Consider the following 12,241-nt stretch of genomic DNA (forward strand, 5'->3'; position numbering starts at 1 on the left):
AGATCCTCCTCCTCCTCCTCCTCCTCTCTCTCTTCTTCTCCTTCCACTCTCCAATTATCCAAGAAGAAAAACTTCTCCTCCAGACTCTGCAGAGATTGAGATTTTACGGGAGCTATCTTCGGGATTATGCTCGTTTCGAGCGGGAATAACGATGTAGGGAGTGAAGTGAAAAGAGGCCTGGACTTTTCTTTCCCCTCTGGACAAACTGCGGAGGACGTAAACTTTTTACGGCTTTCACTCCGCGGGTAATGATCGATATTTGTGATCGGCGCCTGACTCACTGCAGCTTTTCTTTGTCAATAAATGTACACATTTTTTTCAAAGAGCCTCGTCTCTATGGAAACAAGCTGAAGGAGGATTTCCACACCTCAGGAATTTTCCACGCCACCAAAAAAAACCTGAAGCGTCCGTGAACGCAGCACGGAGCTAGCTAGCTAGTTGGTGTTGTTGTTTTTTTACACTTTTAGCGTAAAACTACGACTTAAACGCTCGCTCCGTGTTACGTCAACGTGCGCTGCGATGTTTTTAACGCGGAGTTAACGTCACTAGGAGGCTGCGTGAACGTGGTTCCCGGTGTTTTGGGGAGTGTTTTTCTTTGTTTTTGTTGTTTTTTAATGAAAGTGTGACTTTGGTTAGCTTAGCGCTGGAAACATGCCGCAGCTGAGCGGAGACGACCTGGGAGCGAACGACGAGCTCATCCCGTTCAAAGACGAGGGCGAGCTGGAGGAGAAGCGGAGCGTGTCCGCGCACCGAGACCTGGACGACGTCAAGTCTTCTCTGGTCAACGAGTCCGAGACCATCAGCAGCTCCGACTCCGAGGTGCGTTCACTGACCACTCTCTGCGCCATCGATTAAGACCGCGAATAATCGATTAATCCTGTCGCACACAAGTTGCAAAAAATCGCGTAAATCTCACAATGAGGAGAAACAATACAAACATGGGCCTGACGGTTTAATCGTGACGCTTCAATGTAAAGGTTTTTAACGGTTAACTGGATTATTTGTCATTTGATCAGTTTGAGTGTTTTTTATATAATGAAGTTGTGTTTTTTTAGATTTTCAGCTTCTTAAATTTGAATGTTTTTTGGGTTCTTTACTGAAACAAATATATTACTTAAACTAAATAATTTTGGTTTGTCAACAAAATTAACACATTTAAGAACATTTCCAGGCTTTGGAAACAAAAATCAAACAACCAATCGATTAATGTATAAAATAATCATCAGTTTAATCGATTTACAAAAACAATCACAAGTTACATCATGTACGAAAGCGTGCTACTCTTACAACAAACAATGAATTAATTACTAACTTAATTCTCAACTAGTGTTCTTTTTAAAACTTTTTAAAATTACGTTAGTGTGATTTTTTTGTTTCAGCTTCTTAAATGTGAATAGTTTTCCTCCATAAAACAAAGAAATCATTAAAACTTAATGATTTTTGTTTTCGGACAAAAACATTGAGAAGAATCGACAGGTTAGTCGATAATAAAAAGTGCGTTGACAAGTGACAGATATATAAGTTATAATTTTTTATTTATAAAGTTAATTGTTTGTCAGATGGGGGTAAAAAGTTGTGTTCTACTCGCAGCTTGGTTTGTTTCCATCAGACTGTTTTTATATCCCATAAAAGTTTTTAAACTTAAAATTAGGGCGGCAGCTAACTCTTGCTTTCATAGTGGATTATTTTCCTGATTGATCAATAGTTGTTTGTTCCATAAAATGTTGAAAAATATTGATCAGTGTTTGTCAAACTGGGAAATGATGATGTTTTCTAAATGTCTTGTTTTTACCCACAAACACAAAATGATTAAGTTTGAATGATTTCTTTGTTTAATGGAGCAAATAAAGCTAAAAAAATATTCACATTTAAGAAGCTGAAAAATCGTGAAAGAAATTCACTCACATCAATCAATCACCAAAACAGTTTGCAAATTGATTGTTGCAGTTTTAACTTAAAGGGAGTTGTAAAAGTTGCTGGATTGATGAAAGGTCAATGAAAATTAATCCACATCTACACTGTTTGAAAACACACTCCATTTTAGTTTGAAAACTCCAGGACGGTATTTTAATCTGGACTATGGGTGGATATGATTGTTTGAGTATTTGCTGGATTATAAAAAAGCAGATCACTTACTGTGACGGTTCATAATTTTTTAAAATTCAAAGAATATTTAACAGGTTTCTTGAATGCATCTTGAAACTGCTCCTCTAAACTCAACACGCCATAGAAATCCAGCAGGAGTGATGACATTTACCAGGGTCTTTGAATGCATCTCGTTAGCTTTCACACACTGCAGTTAAGAATATTCAAATATGCGGGATTATTCTAGTATGTATCTGTCTGAATTATCTATGAATAATGCTATTGAATATTCATGTAGCATTTCTGCTAAAACAAAATCCTCGTCCTTAGTGACGGGAGGAAAATAAGAGTCCTTTCAAATTAAAGAGGCAGTTACACAAATTAACTTTGTTACTTGTTACCTTATTGGCCACAAATTAACTGTCAATTATGAATGAAAAACGCCTTCTTTCGCCCCCTTTTTAGATGAAAAGTAAATAATGTGGACGTAGCCATGTCTCCCCCATGTCTCCTTCATGTCTTCTCCATGTCTCCTCCATATCTCCTTGATGTCTTCTCCATGTCTTCTCCATGTCTCCATGTTTCCCCATGTTCCAGGTCTCCTCCATATGTTCCCCATGTTTCCTCAATGTCTCCTTCATGTCTCCTCCATGTCTCCTCTATGTCTTCTCCATGTCTCCTCCATGTTTCCTCCATGTCTTCTCCATGTTTCTTCAGGTCTCCTCCATGTCTCCCCCATGTTTCCTCCATGTCTTCTCCATATGTTCTCCATGTTTCCTCTATGCACTCGTCTTGTTTTTCTTTTCCAGTCAGTGCACACTGACTGGCCTTGTCCTCCTCCTCACATCAGGGTCAGAGGTCACTGTGAGGACAAGATAAACATAACAGTGAGCTGTTTAACAGCCGATGCAATAGATTTTAACAGGTTAAGTTTTATTAGTTACTGTCTATATTCTGTTAGCTTTTCATTTAGTTTAGTTTTAGTTATATAGCCATAACATAAAAAAATACACACTAATATCTTACTCCATGTTTCTTCCATGCTTCCTCCATATGCCCCCCATGTTTCCTCCATGTCTCCATTTTTCCCCCATGTCTCCATGTTTCCCCCATGTCTCCTCCATGTCTCCTCCATGTTTCCCCATGTTTCCCCCATGTTCCTCCATGTCTCCTCCATGTTTCCATGTCTCCTCCATGTTTCCCCATGTCTCCATGTTTCCCATGTCTCCCTCCATGTCTCCTCCATGTTTCCATGTTTCCATGTCTCTCCATGTCTCCTCCATGTTTCCATGTCTTCCATGTTTCCCTGTCTCTCCATGTTTCCCCATGTCTCCTCCATGTTTCCATGTCTCCTCCATGTTTCCCCATGTTTCCCTCATGTCTCCCCCATGTCTCCCCATGTTTCCCCCATGTTTCCTCCATGTTCTTGTTGTCACTCAGTGTTTCCTCAGACAACAGTAGCTAGTTTGTTTGTGTGTGTTTCTTCTGGCTCTGTTGACGTTTGTGTTTTGTGGTTTTTCTTCCACACACAGACACACATACACACACACACACACACACACACACACAGGGTCTGACTCTGTTGACGTTTGTGTTTTGTGGTTTTGCGTCCACACAGACAGACAGACGTCCCAAACCCCGCCCAGACCTGGAGAACAGGGCCAGACACAGTCAGCTGTTTGAAGAAGGTATGATGAACTCTCTCTCTCACACAGTAACGTGATTTCTTTGACCTCAGCGTCTGTCGTCACCTCCTTCATTAACATGTAGTCACTCTGTTTGTGGTTTGAAATCTGTCAAAGCTGAGGCTCAAAAACACTTTTCATCCTCGAGACATAATTGCACTCAATATGAACCTGAAAGCTGTCGTCTGTGACCGCAATAATGTGTTTGTCTCATACCATAAATATGTAAACGTGAGTGTTTTTTCTGTATTCATTCATTCTATTCATTCATTCTTGTTCTTTCGTGTTGGACTTAAATCATATCCAGCTTCACATGTTAATCTTTCTCTATATTGATTTAGAAGTAGAAAAACAATCATTTCTTTATCATTTTGGTTTTGATCACATCTTATCGATTCATTTTTTATGGAAATATTCGTTAGTTTCAGCACAGAAAATAATTATGTTGACGTAAAAGTAGAAAACAACAATAAACCGATGATATGATGATTCATTGGATATGTAAAGAATAAAATATGTTCTTGTATGTTTTTATAGAAAAGGGTGAAAAATTGGCCAAGATACAGCCCTTTGAATTTGTTCAAAGAAGTTGTTAAATTTTCTAGTTGCTTCAAACTAGAGGTGAAACAATTAATCAATTATTAATCGATTACTAAATTAATCAACAACAACGGGTGATGTCCGAATGTCATCATAATCTACCAACCAAGCTGGCAGACCCTGAACTGTAGCAAGGAGACCTCCGAAGACCACTAGCTCCTTTAGCTCGGCTTAGCTCGTTAAACACATTAAACACGGCACTTTACTCACACACTGCAGGTGATACACAGCCTCTCTTATTATTGTGCAGCTCTCACAAAGTGGAGTAACTCAAAGTTTGCCCTAACCCGGTGTTTTTGGATCCAGTAAAACAAGTTTCAAAGCGACAAATTCTCTAAATGCCACGCTTGTGTTTTTATGTTTGTGATTAATACACAACTTAGGCGTCAAAGATGTCTTCTTCGTTTTCTTCTTCTTGTGTTTGGGTTTTGTACAGAAATTTTTCAAGTATTTTGGTGTCATTTTGGAGGAGGTTACATCAGGTGTATGAGGACTTAAAACACTGCCGTGTGTATGTGGAAAACTGTAAAAGAAAAGGGTTGTTGTCTTCATGGAAAAGCTCTGAATTTTCTGCCTCTTTGTGGTATAGCGTTGAATGTTTTTCAGCCTTGAATCTTTAACCCTGTCATGACCATCGTGAGGATTTATTTAGATTTTATGGCTGGAGAGTGAGTTCTTCTACTCCTTCTTCACTTTCCATATGTGACAGTTATTCAAGCGTTTAGGAATCACAGTTCTGAGAAGCTGACGTCACAAACATGTGACACGCCGCTGAAGTCCTGAGATTCTACTGTAATGACAAGTATATGAGTGCAAAGCTCTGTTTCTCTGCTTTCCGTATCCATCCATCTTCCACTGTATCCTCCACACCCTGAACACATCGCCACTCCATAGTTTTTGAATTTTCCGTCTATAGGAGTTACAGTACTGTTAAAATCAGTTGACCTGACCCTCTGTTGTTGTTGTTGTTGTTGTTGTTGTTGTGTTTGTGCGTCAGCTCTGAGGAGGCAGCAGGACGCCGGTCTCTTCCAGCCCTCGCCGTACATGGGTTATCCTTTCTTCATGATCCCAGACCTCGGGAACCTCTGTAATCCCTACCTCACCAATGGAGCCCTCGCATCAAGTGCCCAGATGGTAAGAAGAGGCACAAACATTTAAACTCCAGTGATGATCTTTGAGCGTTGAATAATACTCACCTTCTAAATGTCACGTTCTTTAATTTTAAAGATATTTTCATGCTTCCTTTTTTTTAAAATAACACAGAAACCCTATTTGCTGCTGCAGCCGTCAAGTCTTTTATTGTAATGTCATCAGGATTAAAACCATCACACTGACACGCACACACACACAGGCACACACACACACACACAGAAGACAGCCTGCGGCTCTTCAACACACACACACACACACACACACTCAGTCAGTGTCCGCCCCCTTGTTCACAGCTCATTGTTGTCATTAGCAGGTTTGAATGGAGCTAATGTGTGGATCCACAGGGGGCGTCGTTATATCTCATTATACTGAACGCACACGCACGTGCACACACACACACACACACACACACTCACTCACTTGCTGTAGACATGAAAACATGAAGTTTGAAAATGATTTACTCTGCAAATAAATCACATGTTTATCTCAGGGCGGTCACTTTTGATGCTTTTCCACGCCATGGTCCCGACACGCCTCGGTTTGTTTTCCATGACTTCATAGTACCTCCTCATAGTGGGCGGAGTCATAGCACGGCTGAATGAAATCGGACGAGGTTCAGCTGATGTGACGTCGTCAGACTGGCGACCTCTGATTGGTCAGAGAGTCGTCACTGAAGAGTCATGAGCGCGAGAATCAAAGCAACAAATGTAGATCAAAGTGACTAAGACTTAAAAATACTACTTCCTGTTCCAGAATCTACTTCTACAGTTGTGCTTGTGTGTGTGTTACACACTGATTTGCGCTGGTATGTCCAGCAGCTGGTTCCAGTTACAGCTCTGATCGTGTGTGTGTGTGTGTGTGTAACTTTATTTATTGAAACTCCATAACTAACCACTCAGGGCCGCACCAAGCCTTTATGGGGCCCGGAGGTGAATTTTTTTTTTGTTTGTTTAAAAACTCTAAAGTGATTTGACGGCTTTTAACAGTTTACGTTTCATTTTTATTTATTTTGGGTGATTTGTTCTCATTTAATCCGTTCATCATCTGCTGCTTCATCCTCCACCGGAGGGTCACGGGGGTCACTGTGCCTCAGCTGACATAGGGTGACAGGTGGAGTCTCACCCTGATAAGTGAAGATCTATCACAGGTACACACACCTTCAGTCTCACATAATAATAATAATATGAATGTGTGTGTCCACAGTATCTGCCGTTTCAGTGGCCTGTCCTGGACGTCCCGGGACGATCGGCAGCCGTCAGAGACGCTGTGTCTCCTGCACAGCTGGTCAGAACACAGTATATTATAAATAATGTGGACGATGAGGATGAATCCTGACACCTGGTGGACAGGTGGCAGTGCTGCAGCTGTAGTAACCTCCTCTGTCCTCTCTGTAGTCTAACAGCGTCCCAGTGGTGCAGCGTCCTCCTCACATGTCTCACCTGCACCCTCTGCTGTCCTACAGCCCAGAGGCCTTCTCTCCTCAGAGAGCCTCACCTGGATTCTCTCCTGACGCAGGTGGGTGTGTGTGCGTGTGCGTGCGTGTGTGTGTGTCTGTCTTTCTGTCTGTGGCTTTAAGAACATTAAGAATGGTGGTGTCTCACCTGTGTAACAGGTGTGTCAAGGACTCTTCCCACTCCCTGCTACCCCATGTCTCCTGGAGGCATGACTCAGATTCCACACCCACTCGGATGGCTGTGAGTTACACACACACACACACACACACACACACACACATACATACACACAGAGGTCATGACCCATGTTTGTGATTGTGTCCTCAGGCAGGGACAGTCCATGTATCCCATTGCAGGGGGGTTTTCACCTGTTGCTCTGTCGAGGTAAGCGTGTTTGTGTCACTCGTGTCCTTGTCTCTGACGAGGAAGCCTGTTCACCTCCGCTACACTAGGTGGCAGTATTTTCAAATCACAGGAGGCGTAGTATTTGTTAAAAGCCCAAAAATGTGTGTTAAAATGTAATTTTGCTGAATTATTGTGGTGATCTTTGCACACGTCTTGTTCTGCAGACTAAAGAAAACTTGGTTTGGCACAAAAATCACACAGTTAATCATTTTAAATGAAAATGAGAATAATGACGTAAAAACTGAGCGTGCTCTCTGATATCGCAATTCCTGACAAGAAGAATCGCTATTAGATATTTAAAATTGTCTTCTTATTTTACTGAAGTGACTATTGATTACTTTGGGAAGTAACGGTTCATTCTGATTGTCAGAATGATTGTCAGAATGAACCGCATGCTCCCTCAACTGCAAAGTCAGAACAACCTCACAAACCGTGGCCACACCCCTTTACTTCGTAACTTTTCATCTTTGATGTATTTAGTACAAATTTTCGAGGGGTTTTTTGGTATGTGAGATTGCACGATGAATGCGCTCGGACGAGTTTGTACCTTATACAAAATGCGCAAATTGTGAAAATGGACGCCAAATCCAAAATGGACGACTTCCTGTTGAGTTGAGGTTGTGTTCCTGATGGACTCTTTTGTTCGTGTTGGGCTGCGACATGTTCCCACTAAGTTTCTGCAAATTTGGTGAATCTGTTTCACCATGTGGGGGCGCCACTGAGCCATTTTGCAGCACTTTTACACACATAAAATGAATCACACTTATTTTATAAAATAAAATAAAATCACACTTATTTTATAAAATAAAAAATTGCACCAGTTGTGATTTGGGAGCCAATTTTCGTCAATGTTTAGTTTATGTTAAAAATGAATAAAAAGAGTAATTCCACTGTGTCTGGAGCTCTGATGTTTAACTGCTTTTCTTTGTTTCCTCGTCCACAGTCTGATGTCAGGTGGTTTCTCTCCACGCTTGGTTCCCACGCCTCAGTCGTCCATTCCTCACCCGGCCATCGTCTCCACTGTGGTGAAGCAGGAGCCGGGCGGCGGCTGCAGCAGCAGTCAGCACGAGTACGGACACAGACACGTTTATCTTTGATTTACTCATGATAATAGTCACAATAATAATAATAATAATGATCATAATAATCAATAAAACTGTGTGTTTGTGTAGGAACGTAAAGTGTGACGCTGCTCAGGAGAAAGAAGACGATAAGAGAAACTACGTGAAGAAACCGCTCAACGCCTTCATGTTGTACATGAGGGAGGAGCGGCCTAAGGTGGTCGCTCAGTGCAAAGTGAAGGAGAGCGCCACCATCAACCAGATACTGGGACAGCGGGTGAGTGTCACGCACACGCACACACACACACACACACACACACACGACACTCAGTAAAGATTGTAATAAAAAACATATTGTCAAACTCATATATAACTGCTTTATATTGTGTTGCCACAAGGGGGAGCTGTTTCTCTCCAGTCATTCTTGAACCTCACCATTTAAATGATTCTTATGAAACATTTAATCATTACTTTGACACCGTTTCAGAAGTATTTACCGTACATGTCAGTTACACCAGTTTGTAAAATTATGTTCAAAAAGGTTTCATTTCCAACATTGTTACAGTTATTATTTTTATTATAAGATTTTTGACACCTTTCGTTAAAGTATAAAAAAACGTTTTTAAAACATTATTGTGACGTTCCAACATTAAATAATAAGAAAAAACATTTGGATAACATCTTTTGTTACAACTTGCAACATTATTATCAATTATCAGTTTTTAATGACCATCAGCGACGCAAACATTCCAACATTTTGAAACTGTTTTTTATGTCTTTCTTTGTTTTACAAATTGTTTTCTGATGATCACAAAATGTTTTTAGAATGTTGCAAAATTTTGTGAAAAAAGAAAATTGGCCCCTGATTAAAATGTTATTGCGACGTTCCAACATTAAACATATTTTATTTGATAACAGGTTTTTTTAAAGGGTATTGTGTGTGTCTGTGTGTCTCATGTGTCCCTGGTCTCCACAGTGGCACTCTCTGTCCAAGGACGATCAGTCCAAATATTACGACCTGGCTCGTAAAGAAAGACTCCTGCACTCTAAGCTGTACCCGGGCTGGTCTGCCAGAGAAAACTACGTACGTTTTATAATACGTTAAATATCATACGTTACATTTATAATAAAGCCGTGTTTCTCATCAGCTGATTCAGACGTTAACTTAACATTTTTCAGGGTAAAAAGAAGAAGAGGAAGAGGACGAAGAGTGAGACGGAGCAGATGGGTAAGAAAAGTGTCTCCTCTTCACTTCCTGTTGCCTCTGAACATTATTATCATTCTTTTGATCAATAACTGATGATATTGATTCTCAATAATTCTCTTTGATTTGGTGCCTTTAGCTGTGATGAAGAGTGTAGTTTTTACCTCACCACCAGAGGGCAGACTCTGCTGTGGCTGTAAATCTTTGTCAAATTACTATGACATCATTATTGTATTGTTTTGTCTTTTCTGTGGCTAATGTTAGCATCTCTGCGTTTATCTAGCAAAACCAAAGTGATGCTAACATTAGCCACACAGGTCATTCTGCTGCTAACAGTAAACACTAGCTACACATTTGACCATATTAGTGTTAGCCTCTTTAAACTGTTGCTAACAGTAGCTACAAATTTTAATCATAAAAAGTGTTAGCTCCTTCAGAATGATTCTAACTGCTGACTGAGGCGGGGCGGTAACGTATTGTGTCACTTCCTGTTCTTACATTAGCTACACAATTGACTTTAATAAATGCTGGCTTCTTTAAAGTGATGCTAACAGTACCCACACATTTAATCCTAAAGAGTGTTAGCCGCATTTAACTAGCAGCAGCAACGTTAGCCACTTTCAGCATTTTTTCATTGTTACAGTTTGCTGCGTATTCGCTAAATTTAGCTAAATGAACCCACATTTTCAAGCACTATAGTAATTATTATTATTGGATGTTTGTGAATCAGAAAATGCTAACTGTGCTAACATGTTTTGGTTCCCAGAAAGTTTCTAAAGCCAAGTTTGAATTAACATAACATAAACATTGACACGTTGTTTCTGACCCTGGTGAAGTCTACTTTGCCCCTAGTGGTGAATATTTGCCAGCACATGTTCACTCATCAGTGATTTGTTTTTTTTTTTGTTTTCAGCAGCAGACGATTTGTCCCCACAGCTGAAGAGACCGTGTGTCTCCACCGCGGCCGACGAGACACCGCACACGCACCCCCACACGCCGCTCGCACACCCTCCCCCACAGACTGCACACGCCCACAGCCGCCCTCACACCGTCTCCCACCTGACACACACACACCTGTCCCAGGCGAGCCCCGCCTCCTCGCTGGACTCCCCGGCCACGCCCACCACATCCCTGGCCTCGCCCGGCGCTCCAGCACCGACGCACACCGACCACGCGCACTCGTCCTTCAGCCACAGCGGACACATGTCGCCGTACGGCGAGCAGCTTCAGCCGCTACCCCTCACCACCAAACCCCACCGGCCCGCACATCTGCTGATCCACCGCGCTGCCACCGTCACCCCGGGACCCTCCACGCCGTCGTCCTCGTCCTCCGACACGCCCGCCCTGTCCCCGCTCACCGCTGCGTGCAGGAGTCCTCTCCCTCCTCCTCTCCTCTCTCAGCCGTTCCTGGCCCCGCCTCCTACCTCCACTCACCAATCAGCAGCGAGCTCTCACGGTGCCTTAGCTCAGCTGCTCAGACGAGCCCATCAGCCATGAGCAGCCCATAATAAAAACCTCTGTAAATAACTGTTTTTTTAAAGACTTTTTTAAAAAAAGATGATGTATCACATTTTATTTTGCTATAAAAAATTAGTCAATATTTGACTCTAACTTTTTAAAAACTCACTTTTTCTAACGACGTTTTGCAGATAATCACACGTTTGTTTTTAAAGCTTTTGTTTAAAAGGCTTTTTCTCACATGGTTGTTGTTCACTGACTCTTGGTTTGTTCTCTGGTTTCTTCCCTGTGTCAATAAATATTCACGAGTTCTGACGACGACGACATCATCATCATCATCTGGGTGTTTTTAAGCATGGATATGTGTATACATATACATGTGTATATATATATATCATGTATATACATATGTGTGTGTGTATATACGTGTGTGTGTGTGTATATATATATATACATATATATGTGTGTATATATACATACACATATATGCAGTGCCTTGTCCATTGTATTATATCTGATGAGCGTGGATTAATGTAACTCCTACATTAATGTATATGTTAGATTTACTGCTGTAGATTTTAGGTACTTGTACTTGACCACTTGTCTGGGTGGTTTAATCTACAGTGACACATCAGATTATACTGTCTAAAATGATGTGATTGTAATATGGCTGCAGAATCTCCTGCCAGATTTATTAAGGTTCCTGTAAGATAAAGAGTTCATAGCGTTACCATGTTTACTTTAACTCTTCATGTCTGTGTCTCAGGCTGAGAAAAATAATACGCCGGCATTGACGGTGAAGGTTTTTATGTGTTTGAACAGCATGATTAAAAAGATAATGAACTCTAAACTCTCCATCAAAATAAGTAAATAAACTAAACTCAATTAAAATGAATATATAATATAAAAGCTATTCAACTTCAAACAATACTACCAAACAACTTAAACAACCAAATAATAAATATATGATGAATAATAATTAATAAATTAATTTAAACGTACAAAATTTCTTGCTAGCTAGGGGGAGCCGTAGAGCTTCGAGACATAACCGCCAAATGTCGTCTACCGCCTGCCATAATTAGAAGAAGGAAATAGTGATGGGAAGTTCGACTCTTCTTACTGACTCGGATCTTTTAC

The 12,241-nt window shown here is 41.0% G+C and overlaps 1 protein-coding gene across 2 annotated transcripts; it reads left to right on the plus strand.

The window, feature by feature from the left end:
• The first annotated feature begins 22 nt into the window (after window positions 1–22).
• Window positions 23–11,428, plus strand: LOC122758446 (transcription factor 7-like 1-B). 2 transcript variants are annotated; one of them, XM_044012641.1, is made up of 12 exons: window positions 23–819; window positions 3,704–3,773; window positions 5,368–5,504; window positions 6,726–6,806; window positions 6,917–7,037; window positions 7,135–7,216; window positions 7,304–7,360; window positions 8,325–8,450; window positions 8,554–8,719; window positions 9,419–9,526; window positions 9,622–9,670; window positions 10,563–11,428. In XM_044012641.1, the coding sequence occupies exons 1-12, from the start codon at window positions 652–654 to the stop codon at window positions 11,141–11,143; spliced, it is 1,746 nt and encodes a 581-aa protein (XP_043868576.1). In that variant the 5' UTR covers window positions 23–651; the 3' UTR covers window positions 11,144–11,428. The 2 variants fall into 2 exon arrangements, with proteins under 2 accessions (XP_043868576.1, XP_043868574.1); XM_044012639.1 differs by having other exon boundaries at window positions 24–819; window positions 10,560–11,428.
• Window positions 11,429–12,241: the final 813 nt, after the last annotated feature.

This window comes from Solea senegalensis, linkage group LG21 (assembly GCF_019176455.1).
Source record: "Solea senegalensis isolate Sse05_10M linkage group LG21, IFAPA_SoseM_1, whole genome shotgun sequence".
Lineage (NCBI taxonomy): Eukaryota > Metazoa > Chordata > Actinopteri > Pleuronectiformes > Soleidae > Solea > Solea senegalensis.